Source organism: Simochromis diagramma, unplaced genomic scaffold (genome assembly GCF_900408965.1).
Source record: "Simochromis diagramma unplaced genomic scaffold, fSimDia1.1 OVJJ01000663.1, whole genome shotgun sequence".
NCBI lineage: Eukaryota > Metazoa > Chordata > Actinopteri > Cichliformes > Cichlidae > Simochromis > Simochromis diagramma.
In genome coordinates, this window is record NW_024387049.1 from 2077180 (window position 1) to 2098127 (window position 20948).

A 20948-nucleotide genomic window follows, 5' to 3' on the forward strand; every position below is an offset into this window, starting at 1 on the left:
CCGCCTTCCTCTATACCTTAATGCACAAAATGTGATGTATGAATCCTGATGAGACAGTATTTGGGTCTATCAATCTGCGCAGTGTTCTGAAAATAAGAATTCTTGCTGCTCCATACAAAAAGAAAGTCTATTACCGAACACCAGAGGGGGTAATACACTATCGTGAGCTGCACACGAAGTCCAAACCTCCCGGAAAGACAGAATAAAAGTCTGAGGACCGGTGGTGTGAAATCACGTCTTTTTAAGGATTCACTCATGCGAATCAGGTTTTGAATCCAAACCAAATCAGCTCACTGTAGGGTGCATGCTGTGAACTCGGGCTCTGGCTGTTCTTCACGGGTGTGCATGCCTCTGGTTGACCATTAAACCAAACAAAAGTGTTTCAAGTGTTCAAAACCCCCGTGTGAAAGGTGAGGCACGTGAAATGTTGGCTTCTCTTGTAGGAGACTGGGCGTTTCCCACACACACTTTTTACAGAAATAAACTTTGAGTTTCTTCATAGTCCTTGGACTAAGGCATACTTGGTGATGTGGCAAAAGCACAGCGCACACTATGCCTGAGAGCGCCATGGGACGCCTATGGCGCAGTAATCCTCTGTGGCCCAGCAATCCTCCCCCCCCCCCCCCCCCCTTCCCCCACCCCTCCCCACCCTCACTGCTCTCTTGCTCAAGGGCAAATCGAGACAGTGCAGCATCCTCCACGCTCAGCAGCCGGAGACTTTTCCTTCATGGGATGAAAACCGACGGGCCTCACGAATGGAAGGCAAGAGGACGAAGTTTTACTTACACCGCACCTGTGACAGCTTTCAAAATGTCCAAAATAGGGTGACTGCAGACCTCTGGCGCTTACCAAGAAGTCAGTTTTGACCGCTTTTCTCTGGATTCTGATGACACTTTTTTCCCCCGTGGGCTTGAGTTTGGATCCACGATGAGGCGAAGTGAGCCTTGAAAAGAAAACATGGATTTTGCACGGAAGGTTTGGTTGTTTCTTCTTCTAAAACCCGAAGAACTTCATTCTGGAAACGATGCTGTAAAACTCACAGTTTCACATGTAAGTATATTCTGCACGGAATCCTCATGTGGCTGCAAAAACATGTAGCAGAAAATGATTGGCACGACTTGTTGGCTGTTTGTTCTCTCCTTTTGTTTTTCATTTTTTTATTGTATTCGCATAAGGGCCGTATGTTAACGGAGAAGCTCTCATTACTTCATCAAAAATAAGTGTTCGGTTTCAAAAAGCTTTAGGGTTAAGCTACATGTGGAAATTCACTTTAACGAGGTCAATGTTTCCTTTGGCTTCTTATCTCCATATGAAGTGAAAAGACACTTAATGTAATGATTATTACACATGACATCACAAACCACTTTTTTTTTATTAAAAAAAGCTCAACAATCTTCATGTTTAATGTGACTCATGTAACTTTTGATAAGTTGTAATATTCATATTTTGGGTGTTTTTTTAAGCAATATCTGAACACTGGCAACTGGGATTCATACCCAGTTCATTATCAGCTACTGGTTTCACGAGTGGATCATTTTACCACTGTCTATATTTTTATATGTGTGTACTTTCTGTATGCTTGGCGTTTAAGCTATCTTCTGCAATTACACTGAAAGGTTTCTGCCAAAGAAGTAGGTCATCAGTTCAGGCTGTGCACCTCAGATCACAGTATGAAGCTCTGAGGGGGAGAAGGACACATAACATGGTGATGAAGAACACACAGAAGGCCCAGTTAGACTAGATCCCCCAGAAAAATTTGAAAAAAATTGGACTCATTTCTAAACTTTTTAATAATGTTTTTAGTGTAGTTTTTAATGTTTCGATTGCAACATACAGCATTGTTTAAAAAAAAAGTAAATCCAAAGAAAGCAGTCTTAAGTTAGAAATGAGTTAACAACCAGATAGTGAGAGCTATCGCCTGATAACAACTTTCTTACCTGTTAAAACAATCTTAAAATAAAAGATGATGGAATAGATAGCAGCAGTACAAAGTCCTACTGTAGTCTCATAAAAGATGGGGGGGGGGGGGGGGGGGGGGACAATAGTCTTCTGTGGCTCTATAAGGAACTATGCCATGTCTAATAGTCATGTTACTCCATTCGTATAGGTTAAAGAGCTGAAGACTACAAGTTAGAATCTGAAAGCATCTGAAAAAACATCTATTGACTATTTAAGACCACAGAGCTAATACACTGTGCTGTGGACTATAGTGTAGCGATTCATACTCTACTGTTCAGGTTCAAGACTTTAAAAACTGAACTCAGAAAATGGAAGAAGGCTAAAAAAAAAAAGGCTTGGTTAAGGCATATATAGAAGGTTTATATGGAAATCTGTCAACTAGACAAAACTGTGAGCTACAATCTAAGATCACAAACAATGGCTGGATTACAGAGCAACAAAATGTATTTAAATACATTTGTCGCATAATAATAGTTCTTCACTGGTCTAAGCAACTTAGAGATTGTGCCATAAAAACCTGAAACTGAACAATTCGAATATAGTTACAATTACCAAGTAAGCTGTGAGAAAATTCACAGCTTACTTGTTTTGAACTATAGAATAAGACAGTATTTTCCATTTATTTTAGGTAAGCCACACATTCCAAAAGCCTACATTTTATATGTTTAACTATTTTATATGTTCTAAAATGTTTCACTTTTAATGAGAGAAAAATTAGTTAATTATGAGCACTTTAGGGACCAAACAGGAGGAGACGATTTGTAATAATCCACAGATGCCCTGAGAGGCATAAAAACAGGAGTTACCATTCGATGATTATAACTGGTAAACCGTGACACACGGGAGAGTCACAGAAGACTTTATATAAACATCTGGTAACAGACACAGACTTTGTTACAGTGTTACTGAAGCTTAGGGTTCTTTTTGCAGTTATTGTCGTCGCAGGGACAGAATATTGTCAGTAAAGCCGTTTATATACTTAACAGAGCTGAAAGTTTGGATTTATGCCTCAGTGTAAGTTCAGCATTAGAATCAGACTCTCATAAAGTCAACAGGTGCTTTAAAAACATGTTTTGTTACCTTTGAATTATCAGGTTGGTTTGTACGCATGCATTGAACCTCAAAACTGCCCAAACTGTTCTGTCACTGTCCTATCATAATGTTCCATATTAATTTACATCAAAACACATCAGATTTCATGCAGTTATTGAACTGTGAGTCTTTACTTTAACCATTTTTTTCAATGCATAGCTGTACGAAGCTAAATTCTGGCGTTAGCTGATGTGAGAATCCATGTCACAATGCATGTGTTCGTGCATGTGCGTGCATTTGCATGTGAAAACTGCCAGTGTGCAGCTCTGCTCTGCTTTCAATCTAATTATCTTAATTATTTGCACTGCTGATGACCACAGCACATCTGGCTGTTATGGGAATTAAATTTTATTCAAACTAAAATGAGTGAAATACTTTACAACCACTTCCTCCTATGAGTAAGCTGGCATGCAAAGTGAAACTGTACATGCTGGCAGTTGTCCTCTCTGTGCATTTAATAATATTCACATTAAATTTGTATCATTCATTCATTTGATTTATAGACTGAATGTTGGGGGCTGTGTTTCGCTGAAAGATTCGTCACATCCTGTCCCGTCGCCTCATGACAGAAATATCATTGCTTTGAACCTTTTATCTGCTTTATGATGTCGTAAATGGGCCTTAACCTCTTTATTTTGACAGTAAATGGGAGAGCACTGGATTCTGTGTATGAGACAAGCTGATCTGAGATAAACCTGGGCCAAATAAGCAGATCAAGTGAAAGCAGATAACTAGCGTCTGGCTGGACGTGTGAAGGGATCAATGCATTTCAGGACAGGAGTAGATGCAAAACTCGCAGAGCTTAGTCAATAGGAAAAGGATACAATGGTATTTCTCTTTCAAAAGGAGGGCATCGAAATGTAATCCTCCTGTTGGAAAGCTTTTTGAGTTATTAATATAGCAGACTCTGTCATGGATAACATGTAGCAGTGAGTTTTCGATAGTGTCTTTAGTATTTATCTTTATTTACGAGTAGACTTTGGTTTTTATCTCTGATCAGATGACCTGAAAACTGTCTTAATGCTTATCCCATGGGAACGACATTTGCCATTAAGAACAAAGCAGATGTGCTGCTTTCGGGCTTGTAAACATCCACAAGTAGGATTTCGAGCTGTTTAAGCTATATTTACTTCTCTGGTAAAAATAACGGTGTAGTACCGATGACCTGCAACCTGTCTTAATGCTTATGCCAATCAGAACAAAGCGGATGTACTCTTCTAGACTGTGGGTTTGAGGCGAGCAGGATTTCAAGCTGTTCCGCCTTTATCTGTAATTCTCGAGTCAAAATAACCTGTTATTCTCTGATTTGTCAAAGGGAAAGACTAAAATTAACAACAGTTGTTATACAAATCTTTTTTTTTAGTCTAATGAAGTTTTACAGAGTGGAGGAAGTACTTACAGTGTAAATAATATTACACTGTAGTTATATAATATATGGCAGAGCCCAAGTAAGCTATAGCACGGATCAAATGAGCATTTCTCAAATCCAAATTGTTTATAATGTGGAAGAAGAAGCTCATGGTGAACAGACATTTTCATCCCAGTGTCCACTTTACTTGTTCTGCTTCTGTGGTTCATACATTTCACAGTTTCTGGCTTTCAAACTTGTTTCCAAGCAAACGTGGCAAATAGGAAACAACCCTGTGTGATAGATGAGCTTGCTTGCTTTGCTTGTTTGAGAAGCACCACCACCGTGCCCTCAATGTCTGAATGCAGATTTAGTTGATTTTTAAATGATCTCACTGTAGACTGAAAGAGAAAAAATATTCATATTTTCTTGGTAGTCATTAACTATTGATGCATGAGAATGTGGTGAAAATACCAGATATATCTTTAGAGTTGGTTGAGACCTGGAGTCCAAACAAGGAGTTTGATGTCACATTTGGTGATAGCAATTATGAAGCTAGTTCTTGTTTTCAGTTTTAGTGGCAACAGAATGACAATTTACGCTTAGGATTTTATTATTGCAGGCTGTTTCTCTTGTACCCTATATAATTTCTGCCCTGAGCTTTAAATATTTTGAAAACTTAGAAGCATACAGTTTAAATTAAGCCTCAGGAGCTCATTTTGGCATTTGTGATGCTGTAGTGACAACAAAGTGTGCTAAATATGTGTAAATGTACTGATAGCTTTGCATTTTCTCTTCTTGCTGTCACCTGTTGCAGTCAGCAAATGATCGCCATCCTAATCCTGATTCCTAATCCCTCTGATTTAGAACTATGTCTGCCTTAGTCTGACTGAGAAACAGAAAGCTGGTGGTTTGTGGTAACAGTCGACAATTTAGATCATGTCTCTTAACCTCCTTTAGCACAGTCTTACCATCAAAACAATAAGAGCTAATCCCATGTTTGACTGAAGTCTTCATCCTGTTATGCAATGTTTGAAATGAACCGTGTGAGGGCTTCAGTGGCATATCTGTCTCCTTCATGAATGCTACAAACCTCATATCAAGATGGGTGCCCAAAATATTTCATTGTGATTTTTGGGGTTTTTTCTTCTTCTTCTTTAGACCCCAAAGCAGGGCTGCTAGCCTAAACAAAACTAGGAGTAACTGAGTGTGTATTGTAGTTCGACCATAGCAGTAGTACAGTACTGGTAATTAAATGATCTAATGGGGAATGGGATGTAGTGGTTGTTCAAGCATTATCGGTTAAGTTGTGCAGTCGAATTGCAGTGGAAGACGAACAGGATGCCACACAAAAACAAATGATAAATTGTCTAGGAAAGCTGGACACAGGCACCATGATACGATTTGTTTTGAAGCCTCAGTTTGAGTATTTTAGTGTTCTCGAAGATGTTTTTAAGTAACACTTTGCTGTGTTAACCATGTGTTAGCAGGTTGCTTAGCAGCTGTATTAGTCAAGGAACAGCCTCCATGACTGGAAGCCAAGTCAGAAGTGTTGAAAACCTCCCATGGTAATGTTTTTGGTCCCTTTCCCTTTCATGACAACCTTACAGTGATAGAACTTTTTAATGACTTGCCTTTTTAAACTTCATTTAGCTTAATTTAGTAGTCCGGCAGTTTTGACAGAGAAGTGAGTGCACATGCAGGTTTTGCTTATAGCTCTTTGCTAGGATTCACATCTGCTAACTAGAATAATCAGTAGTTGTAGTTTTATCCAACAAAATATGCAGCCTGTTGTGTGGTTAATTGTACTAACAGTCCATCCAGAGGCCTGTGCTAAAGTTGTGGTGAGTGAAATTCTAGTATTTTATTATCTAGTTATATAGTTCTAATTTAAAGATATCTGCCTGATCTGTGCAGTGGGCCCATACACTTGATGGATTCATCCTCGCTACCCAGGCTTAGCTAATAACTTACAGCTACACACTTTTGTCCAGATATGCTCACTTCTAGCTCCAGCTAACATGGCACACAGATAAATGCTAATCTTGACCCTTCAAAATGGGAAAACAGGGCTTAAAAAATTAATATGTAACTTCATGTTGCCTGTGTCCATCTTTTACATATAGCTATGTTATAAGTGCATTGCACAGACAATTGGTAATTAGTTCAAAAATATAGGACAGAGTTTTTGGACTGGCTGTTAAACTTAATCATACAGCAAATGTGCCTCAGACTGGATTCAGATTTTGAATGTTGGCACAGAGAGTCAAACATGTTCAAATTCAGTCAGTAACAGATTTCTGGGCATTATGGGAGAGAGCACACCAAGCTGTAGAAGAGATCTGACACTTTAGCCACTCAGTGCTTTAATATCTATCCGCAAAGTCTAGTTTTTTAGTAAAAATTTTGCTTTCTTCTGCCAAAATTGTACAACAATGCTGTTAGCCTTTTTTAGAGTTAAAAATAGGCAATGTTTTGTTTTTTAAGTTATAGCTGTATATGTCTTTCTAGATACAAATAAAATGGGTTTTGTAATTAAAAAAAAAATCTTTAATTATTTCTATATTCAATTCAATTTTATTTATATATCACCATATATATCGCCAAATCACAACAACAGTCACCTCAAGGCGCTTTATATTGTACAGTAGATCCTACAATAATAGATTCAGAGAAAAACCCCACAATCAAATGAACCCCTATGAGCAAGCACTTTGGTGACAGTGGGAAGGAAAAACTCCCTTTTAACAGGAAGAAACCTCCGGCAGAACCAGGCTGAGGGACCGGTTGGGGTGAGAGGAGGAAGACAGGATAAAGACATGCTGTGGAAGACAGCTGGAGATTAATAACAAACACGGTTCAATGCAGAGATGTTTATTTACACATACTGAGTGAAAAGGGTGACTGAAAAGGAAAAACTCAATGCATCATGGGAGTCCCCAGCAGCTTATGCCCAATACAGCATAACTAAGCATAACTATTCAGGGTCACCTGGTCCAGCCCTAACTATATGCTTTAGCAAAAAGGAAAGTTTTAAGCGTAATCTTAAAAGTAGAGATAGTGTCTGTCTCCCGAATCCAAACTGGAAGCTGGTTCCACAGAAGAGGGGCCTGAAAACTGAAGGCTCTGCCTCCCATTCTACTTTTAAATACTCTAGGAACAAGAAGCCTGCAGTGTGAGAGCAAAGTGCTCAAATGGGGTGATATGGTACTACAAGGTCATTAAGATAAGATGGGGCCTGATTATTTAAGACCTTGTATGTGAGGAGCAGGATTTTGAATTCAATTCTGGATTTAACAGGAAGCCAATGAAGGGAAGCCAAAACAGGAGAAATATGCTCTCTCTTTCTAGTCCCTGTCAGCACCCTTACTGCGGCATTTTGGATTAGCTGAAGGCTTTTCAGGGAGTTTTTAGGACGTCCTGATAATAATTAGTTACAGTAGTCCAGCCTAGAAGTCTAGAATGCATGAACTAGTTTTTCAAACAGTAGTGTGAGCAGAGTGTTCTTTGGATGAAGCACGTGAAGATTATACTATGAAAACAGAAGTTATCTAAAAGTTTTTAATTAAATTGCTATGCAGATAAACTACTCAAAAACACCCCTGTGTGTTGGAACAGGAAGAGGAAGTGATACTTTACCGCAGAGAGAGCGAACACCAAGTGACTGCGCCACCCGAAGGACAGCACAGTTCTACAAGAAAGATAGATGGATAGATGCAGAATTTTGAATAGTATTATAATCTAATCAGTATAATATAATAATCAGGTGACAGAGAAACAGTGTTCTCTGACACCAATTCAGTTCATTTACTGTTTGCATTTACATTTAGTGTTTGAGTATGAGTTCCAATCCAGCTTTCAGACATTTTTTAATTTGTTTTACCAAACTACTGGCACAGATAGCTACAGGCAGATGATCTGATTCATGCAGTATATTATGTATTTATCCTCACCTTCTTCAATCTGTTTTTCTGTGTTCAATCTATACTTCCCTCCCTGTAGCTGTAAGTAAATTCTAGTACAGGAGAATCAGGATGAAAAGATGGCAACCATGCTGTTACCAACGGGTCCTGATGGCTTGCGGCGGTTCACTCGCGAATCCTTGGCTGCCTTGGAGCAGCGGATTGCGGAGGAGCAGGCCAAGAATGCCAAGGGGGCTCAGAAGAAGACAGAGCCACCGAAACCCAGGATCGACCTGGAGGCAGGGAAGCAACTGCCACGCATCTTCGGTGAAATCCCTCAAGAACTTATTGGGGTGCCGCTGGAAGACATCGATCCATTTTACTACAAGAACCAGAGGGTAAGAGTTTGGGTTTGCTTGTCCCCTTGTGGAAGAAAGGGTTACTGTGAATCAGCACAAGTTTGTTCTGAGTGATGACCGTTGTGCTCGGATGAATAGGATACTACTCCCAATAGGAGTTGTTTGGGGTTTTTTTTGTAATTATATGACTTTTATGACTTGACAGCTTGATCTCAACTCAGATTACGTAAAAACCTGTGGAAGTTTTAAGACTACAGTGTTAGCTCTCTTCACTGCCATCATCAAAACACCAAATAAGGAAATGTCTTTTGGATGAATGGTTTTCCATATCTCCACTAGAGTTCCAGAAAGAGAATCATTGCAAAGGTGGCCTTATTTGAGTGGTTTGTATGCCCAAACTAATGTATGATGATGATAGCAGTCCTTTTAAATTCTTTTGTATTAACAAAGCTAACTGTCTTTTGCTTAAAGAAACATGTCACAGATATATTGGTTCCAGCAATCACAGACATTATGGGCAGAAACTTATTCATGTTTGCAATGAAATGATCAGTATTGATAAATCTGCCAAAGATTATGTACCATTTAAATTAAAATGAGCACATCAACACTTTTACAGTGGGAGTAGTAGGAGACAAAATTCAGCCTGTTTTAACAGACTGAATCCATATAATTTTTGCTGGTTAAAGAAATACTTGACAGAAAATGACCATTTTCTGGGGTTTCCTTCATAGAGGCAATTTCTTGGCAACTGTTAAGAGATTGTAACCATGGCGAATCCCTGGCAATGTTAAAGTTATTTAACCACGTTTATTAATAATCGGCTTGAAAATGAAAGTGTTTGTGGTTACTAATGCAGAATTTTGCTGCTATATTTTCTGCCATGTTCGCTGATGAATGTTCATCTGAATTTGAACACGATATGATAGCGAGCCTCCAAATAAACTGGCATTTTCACAGAACTTAGCAAGTGGTTATTTGGAGCAGCGAGCTGAGACGTGGCCTCTGTGACTGCTTCGCTTTAGATCTCTTGCGGATGCAGAAATAGGATTAGCAAGTTTTGATTTGCTGCTGCCCGTTAATGGGCCGTTTATGGAGAGATGAAAAAAAAAAAGGATGTGGCAGTCATTCTCAGGGTCTCTTTGTTTTGGCATGTGGCGCACTGCTGGATGGGAGGATTATCCAAAGACGGAAAAATATTTAAATAAATGCCACATCTGTTGGGGAAAGGGTCAGCTCCCATTGGAGTTGTCTCCATTATCTCAGCCGGCCTCACTAACAGTGTGGACGGGCACTCACTGCTCGCTCACTTCTTGGAGCCATAAGTGCTCACGGTGAATATTAACACAAATGGTAGCTATATTGTTATCCCTGCTTGGTAAAGACAACAGGTGAACTGCTGCTCAGACCTGCTGCTGCTGCGATTCACTGTTGTTGTTGTGCACAAAGTGAAAATCATTTTAAGAAATGCTTTTTTTGGTGTGATGTCTTTTCAAAAATGTGATTTCTGTCAATAATGTTATATTTTTCTTTTTTTTCTCCCCCCTTGCAGACCTTTATAGTACTTAACAAAGGGAAGGCCATCTTCAGATTCAGCGCCACATCTGCACTTTACATATTTACTCCATTTCACCTCATCAGAGCGATTGCCATAAAGATTTTAGTTCATTCATATCCTTTTTGGGTTCTCTGCATGTGCCTCTTCCTGCTTTTATTTATCTGTTGAAGGCTCATGTGTTCCTCTTCCTCTGCTACGCTTGAAAAGGGACTTTTTAAACCACTAAAAAAAGGGTGTTCTCTTTAAACTAAAAACATGAATGTCATTTTCCTGACATGTGATAACATGGGGATTAGACTGTGACTCAGATGTCCTGCCGTGAACAAACTAGTTTGAACCATTCCTACTGTAATTTATATATTTTTACAATGAAAAGTCCAGATTTCACTTCCTGCTGACAGATAAGCCAATTTGTGATATTTACTGATTTCCCCCCTGTAGGTTTCTATTGGATTTTTCCAGTCCTATTTTTGAAACATCTTTGTGATGGTTCTCTCTGGCATCGCACACTAAATCCCCTCATATCCCTCTTTTAATCTCTGAAATGAAATAAGAGCAAGGAGATTTCACATCATGTGATGGCTGACTATTAGTTGTCAGACAGATGATTTGTAATTTTCCCAAATTTTCCTCCAACTCTCCCCTGTTATAGATTTCACTTCTGTTACTGATTCTCTGAAACATGCAGATTACCGCAGTCGGTTCTGAAGTGCAGGCTAAAAGCCCTCAATACCCAAACTATGGGTTTATTTTATAACGTAATATAATCAATCAGATAATTTAAATTATAGTGAAAAACTTTAATGTTCATTTCAGTGAATTTCTTATCATTTTATGCTAAAGCACTTTAATCTTTGCAATCATTTGTAAAGATTCAGTAGATCCTTTAGGATTTCAGTCCATGTCTCCATATGGGAGATTATGTTTTTCTACCAAGTTGATATTAAATAGAATTTGTTTACATTGTTTTTTATAATCTGCATTTACTGTAGTCTGTAGGTACAAACAGTGACCGTTCATCCTCGTGTATATACTCCACAGGATTACAATAAACCTTTGTTGTTTTATTTGAATACACCGTCTGCTTATCAGAAAAACGTATTTGATTGGGTAACTGTAAATCGTCACCTTACAGTACACATTCCTTAACTCTCTTTTCACATTGTTTAGCTTGTTCATAATGTTCACTATCCTGACCAACTGTTTCTTCATGGCCATGTCTGATCCACCAACATGGACCAAGTACCTGGAGTAAGTTAATGCAGCTTGAAGTTGTTTTCTTGATTCAAAATTGTCTGCATACGTTCTAATGTGTAGTTTGCTGGGGTTTGTTGCTTTGTCAGTGGCAACTGGCAGAATCAATTGACATATGTAAGTATATGATGCATGTGATATATTCGCCATGCTTGAAAACACCACATTTGCATGTTAAGTTGAACCAAGAGAAGAATCTTGCAATATAATGTGTTGTGCATGCTGTAAAGAGGTGGCGAAGCATGCAACAGGCTGTCCACATTCACAGAGACTTTTTTACTTTTTGCAACATCAGGAATTCATTTTTAGTTAATGTGGGAAGAAAAGCAGTTTTGTTTTTTGCAATAGTTTTTCCATTTGTCTTAATCAGTCTCCCGCATTGTTGGTCTTACATACACTGACTGATCACTTCATTAGGTATACCTGTTTAATTGGAGATTATGTATCGGAATTTCAGGAGCGGGACCACGCCTCCAAACACTCTCCTTCCGGTTGTCAACTATATAGGTTCCTCCAGTTCTGCAAGCTGTTCATTCTTGTTTACGTGCCCCACCCTCCCTCCCTCCTTGTTTTCAATTCTTTAACTTCTTCACTTGTATTTAGTACATGGGGATCTGCCTTCGAGGCTTTCCCCAAACCGCAGCTCAATTCATGTCCAAGCGTTCACCTTTACCTACTAAAACGCTGTCAAACCTAAAATGAGGACGTGGGTCCAGCTAGTGAACTGCTCTTTAATACAAATGTCTAATCAGCCAATCACATGACAGCAACCCAGAGCATTCTGCTATGTAGACATGTTCAGTTTGCCCTGTTGAATTTCGGACCGAGTATCAGAATAGGTGAATTAAAAGACTTTGAATGTGGCGTGATTGTTGTTGTCAGATGGGCTGGTCTGAGTATTTCAGAAGCTACCGGGATTTTCACTAAATTTTTCTGCGCAACCATTGCCGGGGTTTACAGACAACAGTTTGAGAAAGAAAGTATCCAGTGAATGACAGTTCACAATGTTTGAAAATGCCTTGTTAATGCCAGGTAAGAGGAGAACCTCTAATAACTCAAATAACCACTTGTTACAACTAGAAGAAGGCAGAAGAGCATGTCTGAACACCCAACATTACCATCCTTGAAGCCTACAGCAGCAGAAGACCACAGGGGCGACACCTTCTCACCTAAGAGAATGAAACTAAATTCACAAAATTGCAAAAAGGAAGATTGGAAAAATGTTGCTCCATGTGACAGTGACTGTATATGCCGCTTCTCGCCATCCATAAGTGGTCCATTCCACTTGGAAATGGAAAAATGGAAAAATGTCACCTGGTCTGATGAGTCTCCATTTAATTTGGATGGTAGGGTCAGAATCTGGTGTAAAAAAAACATGAAAGCATGGATTCATCTTGCCTTGTTTCAGTTTTTAGACACTGTACCCATCTTCTGATGGCTCTTCCTAGCAACATGTCACAAAGTTCAGATCATCTCAAACTGAAATCTTGAACATGGAAGTGAGTTCACTGTGTGCAAATGGGCTCCACAATTACCAGACCTCAGTCGAATAGAGCAAATTATGGATGCGGTGGAACGGGATCTCTGAGGAATGTTTCCAGCAGCTGGTTGAATTTGAGGAATCATGAGGAATTAAGGCAGCTCTGAAGTTAAAGGGTATCTTGTAAAGTGGTCAGTGAGTGTATATATGCTCTATAAAGACCATGTAGTTACACAAACAGATCACCAAACAGGATAATCAATTGTACAATTGCACCATCAGCAGATAAACTGCCCGTGCCACTTATACAGTAAAACAGCACGAAACTCTGAAAAACCACAAACTGAGAAAATGAGTTGTGACGCTGTCATCACACTACATGTAGTTTCTTTTTTTTTTTTATATCTGTCAGTCTATATATGTTTTAAGATTTGGACTTTATCATGATTTTAGTTATAATTAGATTTCAAATCTTGGTAGATTTTTTTAAAAATGGTGACAAATATTAAACAAGTAGTATTTTTTTTCTTTTTCAAGCTCTTTCAGCATGCTGCGTCATATCTCAAACACAACTCTTCATTGTGATGAAGTGTTGAGATGTATTTAAAGCTCCAGTTTGTTTCAGTGTAACGTTGTCCTTAGTGCTAATGCTACATTGTGTTCTCCTACCATGGATCTTTTCCAGGTATACCTTCACTGGTATTTACACATTCGAGTCAGCAATAAAGATATTAGCGAGAGGTTTCTGTACAGTGCCATTCACATTTTTGAGAGATCCGTGGAACTGGCTGGACTTCACGGTGATTATGATGGCGTGAGTACAGATATCATTTCACCATTGCACACATCATCACTGTCTTCTGATTCTCTGAATCTGTGTTTGTATTCTCTTGTGAGGAACAGTTTTTAAGAAAAATGTAATGCAATCATCTGATAAAAACAAAAATCCTCTCCCTCACTTAGTGAAGCAATAATTCTCCGTGGTGATTTAAAACACAACATTTTCTTTGTTACAAAAAAACAAACACTTCTACTGGATCTCATCCTTGAAGCTGCACATGACATGCATATGAATGGATGTGAGCCCTTGCAGCATTGTTTTTGACAGCAAAGGGCAAAAACAGGAGACTTTAAACAAAAATGTTTTGTTGTAGCCTGTACTCACTGTGCATCCTCAGCACCTAACTCCATGCAGACTAAGTTAGTGACTAGCTATTGAACTTAGTGGAACGTTAAGCAGCTCAACACAAAATTGTTTGAGGTTGGTGGAGACCAAAATATGAGCTAAAAGACGACAAAATGTCAGATTAACATTGACCAGCTGAAAAGCTGTAATATAAACTTTTAACACTACATTCCAGACAAAGATGTGATTTCTCTTCACTTGTTGTATGAATTTCCAGATATTTGACTGAATTTGTAGACCTTGGAAATGTCTCTGCCTTGAGAACCTTCCGAGTACTGCGAGCACTGAAAACCATCTCAGTTATCCCAGGTAAGAGAACAATCAGGTTTCTTTGATTCCTTTTAGTTCTCTCTAAAATGTCTAAATGTTATTCACAAAGGTTTCTGTAATGGTGTCATACAACCAATACATATTGTTTCCTCCCCACACACACACACAAGGTCTAAAGACCATCGTTGGTGCCCTGATCCAGTCTGTGAAGAAGCTGGCAGACGTGATGATCTTGACCGTGTTCTGTCTCAGCGTGTTTGCCCTCATCGGCCTGCAGCTTTTTATGGGGTTACTGCGACAAAAGTGCGTCCGCAGCCTCTCGCACTGCGTCAACTCCTCGTTTAGCCCCAACACATCCTTCATCTGCAACAACAGAACCTGGAACTCCACGGAGGACTTCCTCAGCAGTGAAGGTCAGCCAAAAATAGAAGAGCCTGCTATTGATCATCAGATGTACAGTGCTCTTAACAATGTAATATTTAATACTTTACATATTACAACTTTTTGTATGTTTAACTGGCTTTTCCTCAGATAATTTTTACAAAGTTGAAGGAGCAAAGGATGCCTTAATATGTGGATATGGAAGTGATGCGGGGTAAGTAAACATTCGCTTTTCTTACTGCTTCTTAATCTGTTCATCTGTTTGGCTCTTATGTAATATCATATATATATATGTGTGTGTAGTTACATGTAGCTCAAGGCTCACAAGAAAAGGAGGATTCAATGATAGATGATGTCCTGTCATTTAGGATTCTCAGTCTGTGACTTAGGTATAATATATAGGTAACTGATCCCATTGGAGGGAGAGGTTTCGCCTGAGAGAAGCTGAGCACAAGACAACATGTGGCGTGGATAATCACCACGGCTCCACTGGAGCTCTTCACAGAGAGACATGGCATTGCCAGCTGGAGAGCGGGAGGTCTTTGGAGATTTCATCATCTCAAAAGCTCTGTGCTGTGATTAGGGTAACTGGAGCAGACTAGAACACTTTGGGATTGATATTTTGTTTATCATATTTTTATTTCGACTGTACTGAAGCTTTTAACTAGTGCTTCTGACGAACCTGCTTGCTGAGCTAAAATAAGTCAAAACAATGCTAAATATAAGGTCCTTAGATGTAAGTAAATATAGATGTAAATGCATAGGTGAAATGGGTGATGGACTTTGTTCCCAGTCAAAGGCACAGTCTGAAACCATCCAAATATTGCTACTCAGCCTACGCACTGAATAATCCTGTAAATCCAAATGCTTTTGAAACAAGCACAACAGGATGACTCTGCCCAATGCCAGGCCCAGTTCAGGGGTTATAGTGAACTAAATACCCATCTGTGTGAATCTGAAATCCTGTAGCTCCAACAAATGGCTTCCATTAGGTGCTCTTGTTAATAATACAAGATAATGGATGATAGCAAATAAAACATGGTGATGATGTTAAAGCCTCTGCAGGGAAGTTTGATGCAGATGTTTTCAATTTTTTTGCACGTTAAACAAAGGTGGTTCTATATGAAACCTTATAGGTTTATGTCATGCATTTACTTCATGTACCATTAGCTTGTCATGTTTTTGGAGAAGCAGGGATAAGCACCTAGAGACAGCAGGAGATGATGTAGCATATTTGCAATGTTTCTCTTTTATGGTGAAGAAATTGTTGAATATGATTCTGTAATTAAACATACCAGAAGCTTTATGTTACGGTAGAAGGCACGCCAGATTCCTTTTATATCAAGAGGAATCAGAGTAATACAATGAAGGGAAAAAACTTGGCCAACCTGAACTCGATTTGTCTGTTTAAATGTCTCTGGTCAACCTCGGATGTTGTTGTGGGTTATAGTTTCATATGTTGTATTCTTTTAAGCAGCTTTAGCCACGTGCATCTCACTGTAGTAACTGAGAGTGATGTTACACAATGTAGTGGTCTTTTCCCTCATGCTATTTCCCTATTTAAATCATGTCTTATATGCTTTTCTCTCCTGACCCTTTAGGTTTTAGATTCAGAGCATTCTCATTTCCAACATACCGACGATTTGTCCCGGCCCGAGGCGTTTAATAGTATGGCGAAAGGTACCCTTCCGCCTCCTTATGAGACGCTCTGGATTCTCAATTGAATCCAACAGAATGCTGCTAGTGGTGGTAACACACGCTTTGAGCAGGGGCTCCAGCGGTCCATTCAAGCCTTAACCCTAACCTTAACCCTATCAGATCGTGTTTTCCAAAGTGATTAATGATCAGAAAGTAAAACACATTTACATAAATATACTGTATTCATTCCAAACGGCTCTCATGCCCCCGAACGCATAACATACAGACGGGATGAGAACGTGTTGTTTAGATTATAGCCAAGTTTTAGTTACTTGGATTCTAAAATAAAAAAAATGATTTGTCCACAGTTTATCTAAATGGTCTTATGTGACCCTCAGCTAGTCACATACTCGAAGCAAACTTCTGGTTGTCACTGGTGGTCACGTCACTTCTACAGCATAGTACTGTTGGATTATGTAAGCTCAGTGATTGTCTCTGGCCAAAAAGTAGCTTTAGAGTCATAGCTGTTTTTGACATTTGCGTGGACGCAAGTTTTTTTTCCTCAAAGAACCAGAAATGTTGTTACAATGGCTGTTATCATTTGTTTGTTGATACCAGTTCAAATTGTTCAAACACTGTCATTAAGAATAAAGTATTCTTGAAAAAAGGGTGCACCAAAAATAGCTCCTCTTGCTTCAAAGCTAACCCTTTGCACAATGTTTGTTACAACTAACCAGGCTAGTGAACTAAAAAACTAAAAATAATTATTGTAATAAAAGCAGAGAATATTTAGAGTTAAAATGTTTGAGGAGTTTTCTATAAATGATCAGCTAATGTTTGAATACAGACCTAATGTTTAGCCAACATTAATAACTAGCATTTTAGCATATATTTAATTCATCCAGATATTTTGTTAGAATAATCAAGAAGCCAAGACAAAAACTACCAGTATGAATAAGCTAACACTATCTGACTGCCACAACTCCAATTTTTATATATAATTCAAAGAACAATTAAAAAAATATATTTATTTATATTTAATTTGTAACTTATAATCCTTCCCATTCCCAGTTATAGTTGTAGACACATATTTTTAGTGGCAACAGAATCCAGCCGCCCTTTAGTTTTTAATCCCTCTTGGTAACCTCTCCTCCAAAAGCACAGGACCTTAATCTCCCAAGAAGTACCGTCTGATTCAGTAATTTGTGTTGAAGTCAGAGCAAAAGATTTGGAGGGGGAAATGATGTCACTAAACTCACTTAAATAGTGGGTCAGTAAGATCAGGCGAGACCTACCCAGCTGTCCCACCTACAAGTCACTACATGTGAACTTTCTTTTGTTGCCCGCTTTTTGTGTTTTTGCCATTTGTGGAGCTCTAACAGAGCGCTGCAATCGATACAGCAGAGTTTGAACCTTTTTGTTGTTTTTAATGGCGTCTTTGTCCCCTTTTATTTTAACATTGCTACATCATCACCAAGAAAATGCATTTTGTTGCACTTACTGCATTTTTAAAAAACTTTCTCTCCAGCTAAACTGCAGCTAAAGCAAGAGCGGCACAGATTCGTGACATGCTTGACAGGTTAAAGATACCATAAGGTAGCTTATGGTTTTACTGGCAGATAACTGAGATGGCCTCTTAACTTGTGCGACATTTTAGATGGAACTTTCTGAGGCTGGCTGTGGAGGAGAGCAAGATATTAAGCAGGTCAGGATGGAGGACGTAAAACATAGAGGATGCTTAATCTTTTGAGTGTATTCCAACAAGTAATCCCTGAGTAGATTTCCAAATTAAAGCTTTGGATACGTTATGATGACACACACACACAGTCACACACATGCGCACTAGCCCCCATCACGCCTACTGTAGAGTCGAGGCAAGTGCTTATCCCCTTACATCTTAAAACCACTATGCATTAAGGATTATGACTGATTGTATTGAAAGTTCCAACTTTTGCCCTGAGCTGGAGCGATGCGGGCAGGAAACTCACCACCTTAGCCCCACCCAGGAAAAAAAACTGTTGCCACCGACAGATGTTATTTCCTGCTGTTATACAAACAGCAGGAAATTGATGTTGTCCTCACATATATAATATTAAAAACAAACATTGTAAACATGTAGCAAAGGGCTTTAATAGAGGTCTAACACACCCGACCCTGTGTTAGCTGTGCTCCAATGATTGCGCAAGATGACTTCTAAAATCAATTATTATTCATATTTTGCTTTTCTTTTCACACGCTGTCGCTTTTTAGAGTTTTGGCTGCATGCTTCCTATAATTCCAGTAAGCAATAGGTTAATAAGGTCATAAGGCCTTTTCAACTGGAGGAACTGCAGATTGCATCACTCAGCAGTGGCTTCATTTTCAGCTTTCAGGTTTCCTCTTTGGATTAACTTAAAAAATCAATCAATGTTGTCCTTTTTAGCTCTTACCCCAACTTCCTCAAGAGGCTTTGAGGAAGTTGGGGTAGACCGCCACTGTCGCCATGGGTTTGTTCTTAATGACGTGTGGTTAAAAGAATGAAATGGGGGTACTGCTTTACCTCATAGTTTGAGCAGCTGACCATATGCCCCAAGGCTAAATTCAGCTGCCCGGGTTCAACTCTGACCCAAGGTGCTTTTACCTTTGTCTTCCCCAACTCACTCATTCCCTGCTTTCCTATCTAATCAAGGCAAAAGCCCCCAAACAGTGTACTATGGTAGAGAATTCATATAAAAATAATTTCCTAGAGCCTGAGAACAGATATATATAGTAATAGTAGTAATAGCAAGTGGTAAAAATGCATGAAAAAAAAAACTTGCAGAATACTTAGATGTGATGCACAGCTGAGTTATATCTGTGTGTATCAGCAGCCCTCCATTAGGAGCAGTAACTGTGTCTCCAGGGCAGTTGCTATAGAGACTAATGGGACATGAACTCTGCAGGCACCTTGTTCACAATTACAAAACTATGAAAGGACTCTCACATTTTTGTAGCTGTTTAATGGACAACAGTGGATTAACAAGCATATCATTGAGTGCAGTTTATTCATTTATAAACTGCATACAGAGGCACATAGTCTGAGCACCTACAGAAAGTTGCTCAGACTTGATTGCAGAATGACACGATGAAAACATGGAATAGTGATGATTACAGGAAAGATTGTTAGCTAAACTTAGTGATATGACACCTTCCATGCATTGTTTACCATTGTATTATTATTATTTTCATTTTTAATTAAGCTGCAGTTTATTTTCCAGACTAGTCATTTCATGTGTAAAGTATATAAAATGTTCCAAAGTCAAGTTATAAGTACTGTGCTGAAAATGATCTCAGACGTAAGAATTAATCACCAGCACACCAGGGCCGCTTTACATGGATGTCAATCATCAGTAACCTATACTCTCCTTGTTTATCTCGGATCTGCCCTCGTTGCATCACCAGCTAGTCGCTCAATGTCATTGAGGTTGTATGGTCTGTTAAAGTGAATTGTTCTGAGTTTAGATCCAACATGGTCTTTCATTGGACATTGCCGTATATCACTTCCTGTCAGGAAGCAGCTTTAGTTGACAGGAACTCAGCAGTATACTTGGCATGTTTGCTTGAAGACGCATTAAGCTGCAGTGTATAGGAAGCTCCACATAGTGCACATAGGAAGTGATTTGCAGTTGTGACCAGAGACAATAGAAAATCAATGGCATCTTCAAGCAAACACAAGGTGGAAATTTCCGGGATAAACTTTACAGTTGGGAGTACACTCAGAGTCTTGTAGAAATCACAGTCTCCATTAGCACGTGCTCTGAAAGCCTCTTTAAGCTGACAAACTTGACAAAGACTAAAACTAAAAACAGTCAGTTATTTTTTACAGGCATGATACTGTTTTCAGTTAGTGTGCATTTTTTTAAAATAAAGTTTTCCTTTTGACAAAAGTCGAATTTTTAAATCACAACATTTGTTTAGATGCCCTTTTTTACGACAGAAAGATTTTTGCTAATTTTGCTCAACAATGAGAGATATGAAATAAACTAAACGTGCATTGATTAACAGAGGTGAACAGATTGGTGTGAGTGATGTAGCAGAGGGCCAGCCTGACAGGAAGATGTCGCTGGCCTCACACAGCATCCTCTGCCCTCGCTGCTGGATATTAGTGAGCATTCCTGCTTAGCTGGCGTGTTGGTGAGATCCACAGCTGTTCTCACAGCAGCGCTCTTCCGCCCAGCTGTTTGCCTGCCATTATGAAATTATTCCACACTGAGATTGACATGGCAGTCCAGCTTGTTCTCAGCTGCTGGACTTAAATATTTGCTGTAATGCCACTATGTTGACAATGAAGATCAGAGACGCTGGAATCGAGCTGATTTTTTTTTCCTACTGCAATTTGATATCCATCTGGCTAATCTCTTTTTGCTCCAGTGCATTTTAGTGCTCCTGTCTGAAACAGGTTTCAAGTGCCGTCTTCTTTGAAATAACGGTGATGATAGTACGTACTTACTGACTCATCTCCCAGTTTTCTCTGTGGAGTCAAAGGCCGCGGAGCCACATGTA

General features: G+C 39.1%; 1 protein-coding gene across 1 annotated transcript in view; it reads left to right on the top strand.

Annotated features, from left to right (window-relative positions):
* The first annotated feature begins 682 nt into the window (after positions 1-682).
* Positions 683-20948, top strand: part of LOC120741863 (sodium channel protein type 4 subunit alpha B-like) — a 41775-nt gene continuing 21509 nt past the window's right edge. The window contains exons 1-8 of the mRNA XM_040044952.1: positions 683-1050; positions 8402-8699; positions 10213-10331; positions 11380-11469; positions 13638-13766; positions 14356-14447; positions 14579-14821; positions 14940-15003. Coding sequence (XP_039900886.1) covers positions 8442-8699; positions 10213-10331; positions 11380-11469; positions 13638-13766; positions 14356-14447; positions 14579-14821; positions 14940-15003 — 995 coding nt within the window. The 5' untranslated portion in view covers positions 683-1050; positions 8402-8441. The remainder of the gene's footprint in view (positions 1051-8401; positions 8700-10212; positions 10332-11379; positions 11470-13637; positions 13767-14355; positions 14448-14578; positions 14822-14939; positions 15004-20948) is intronic.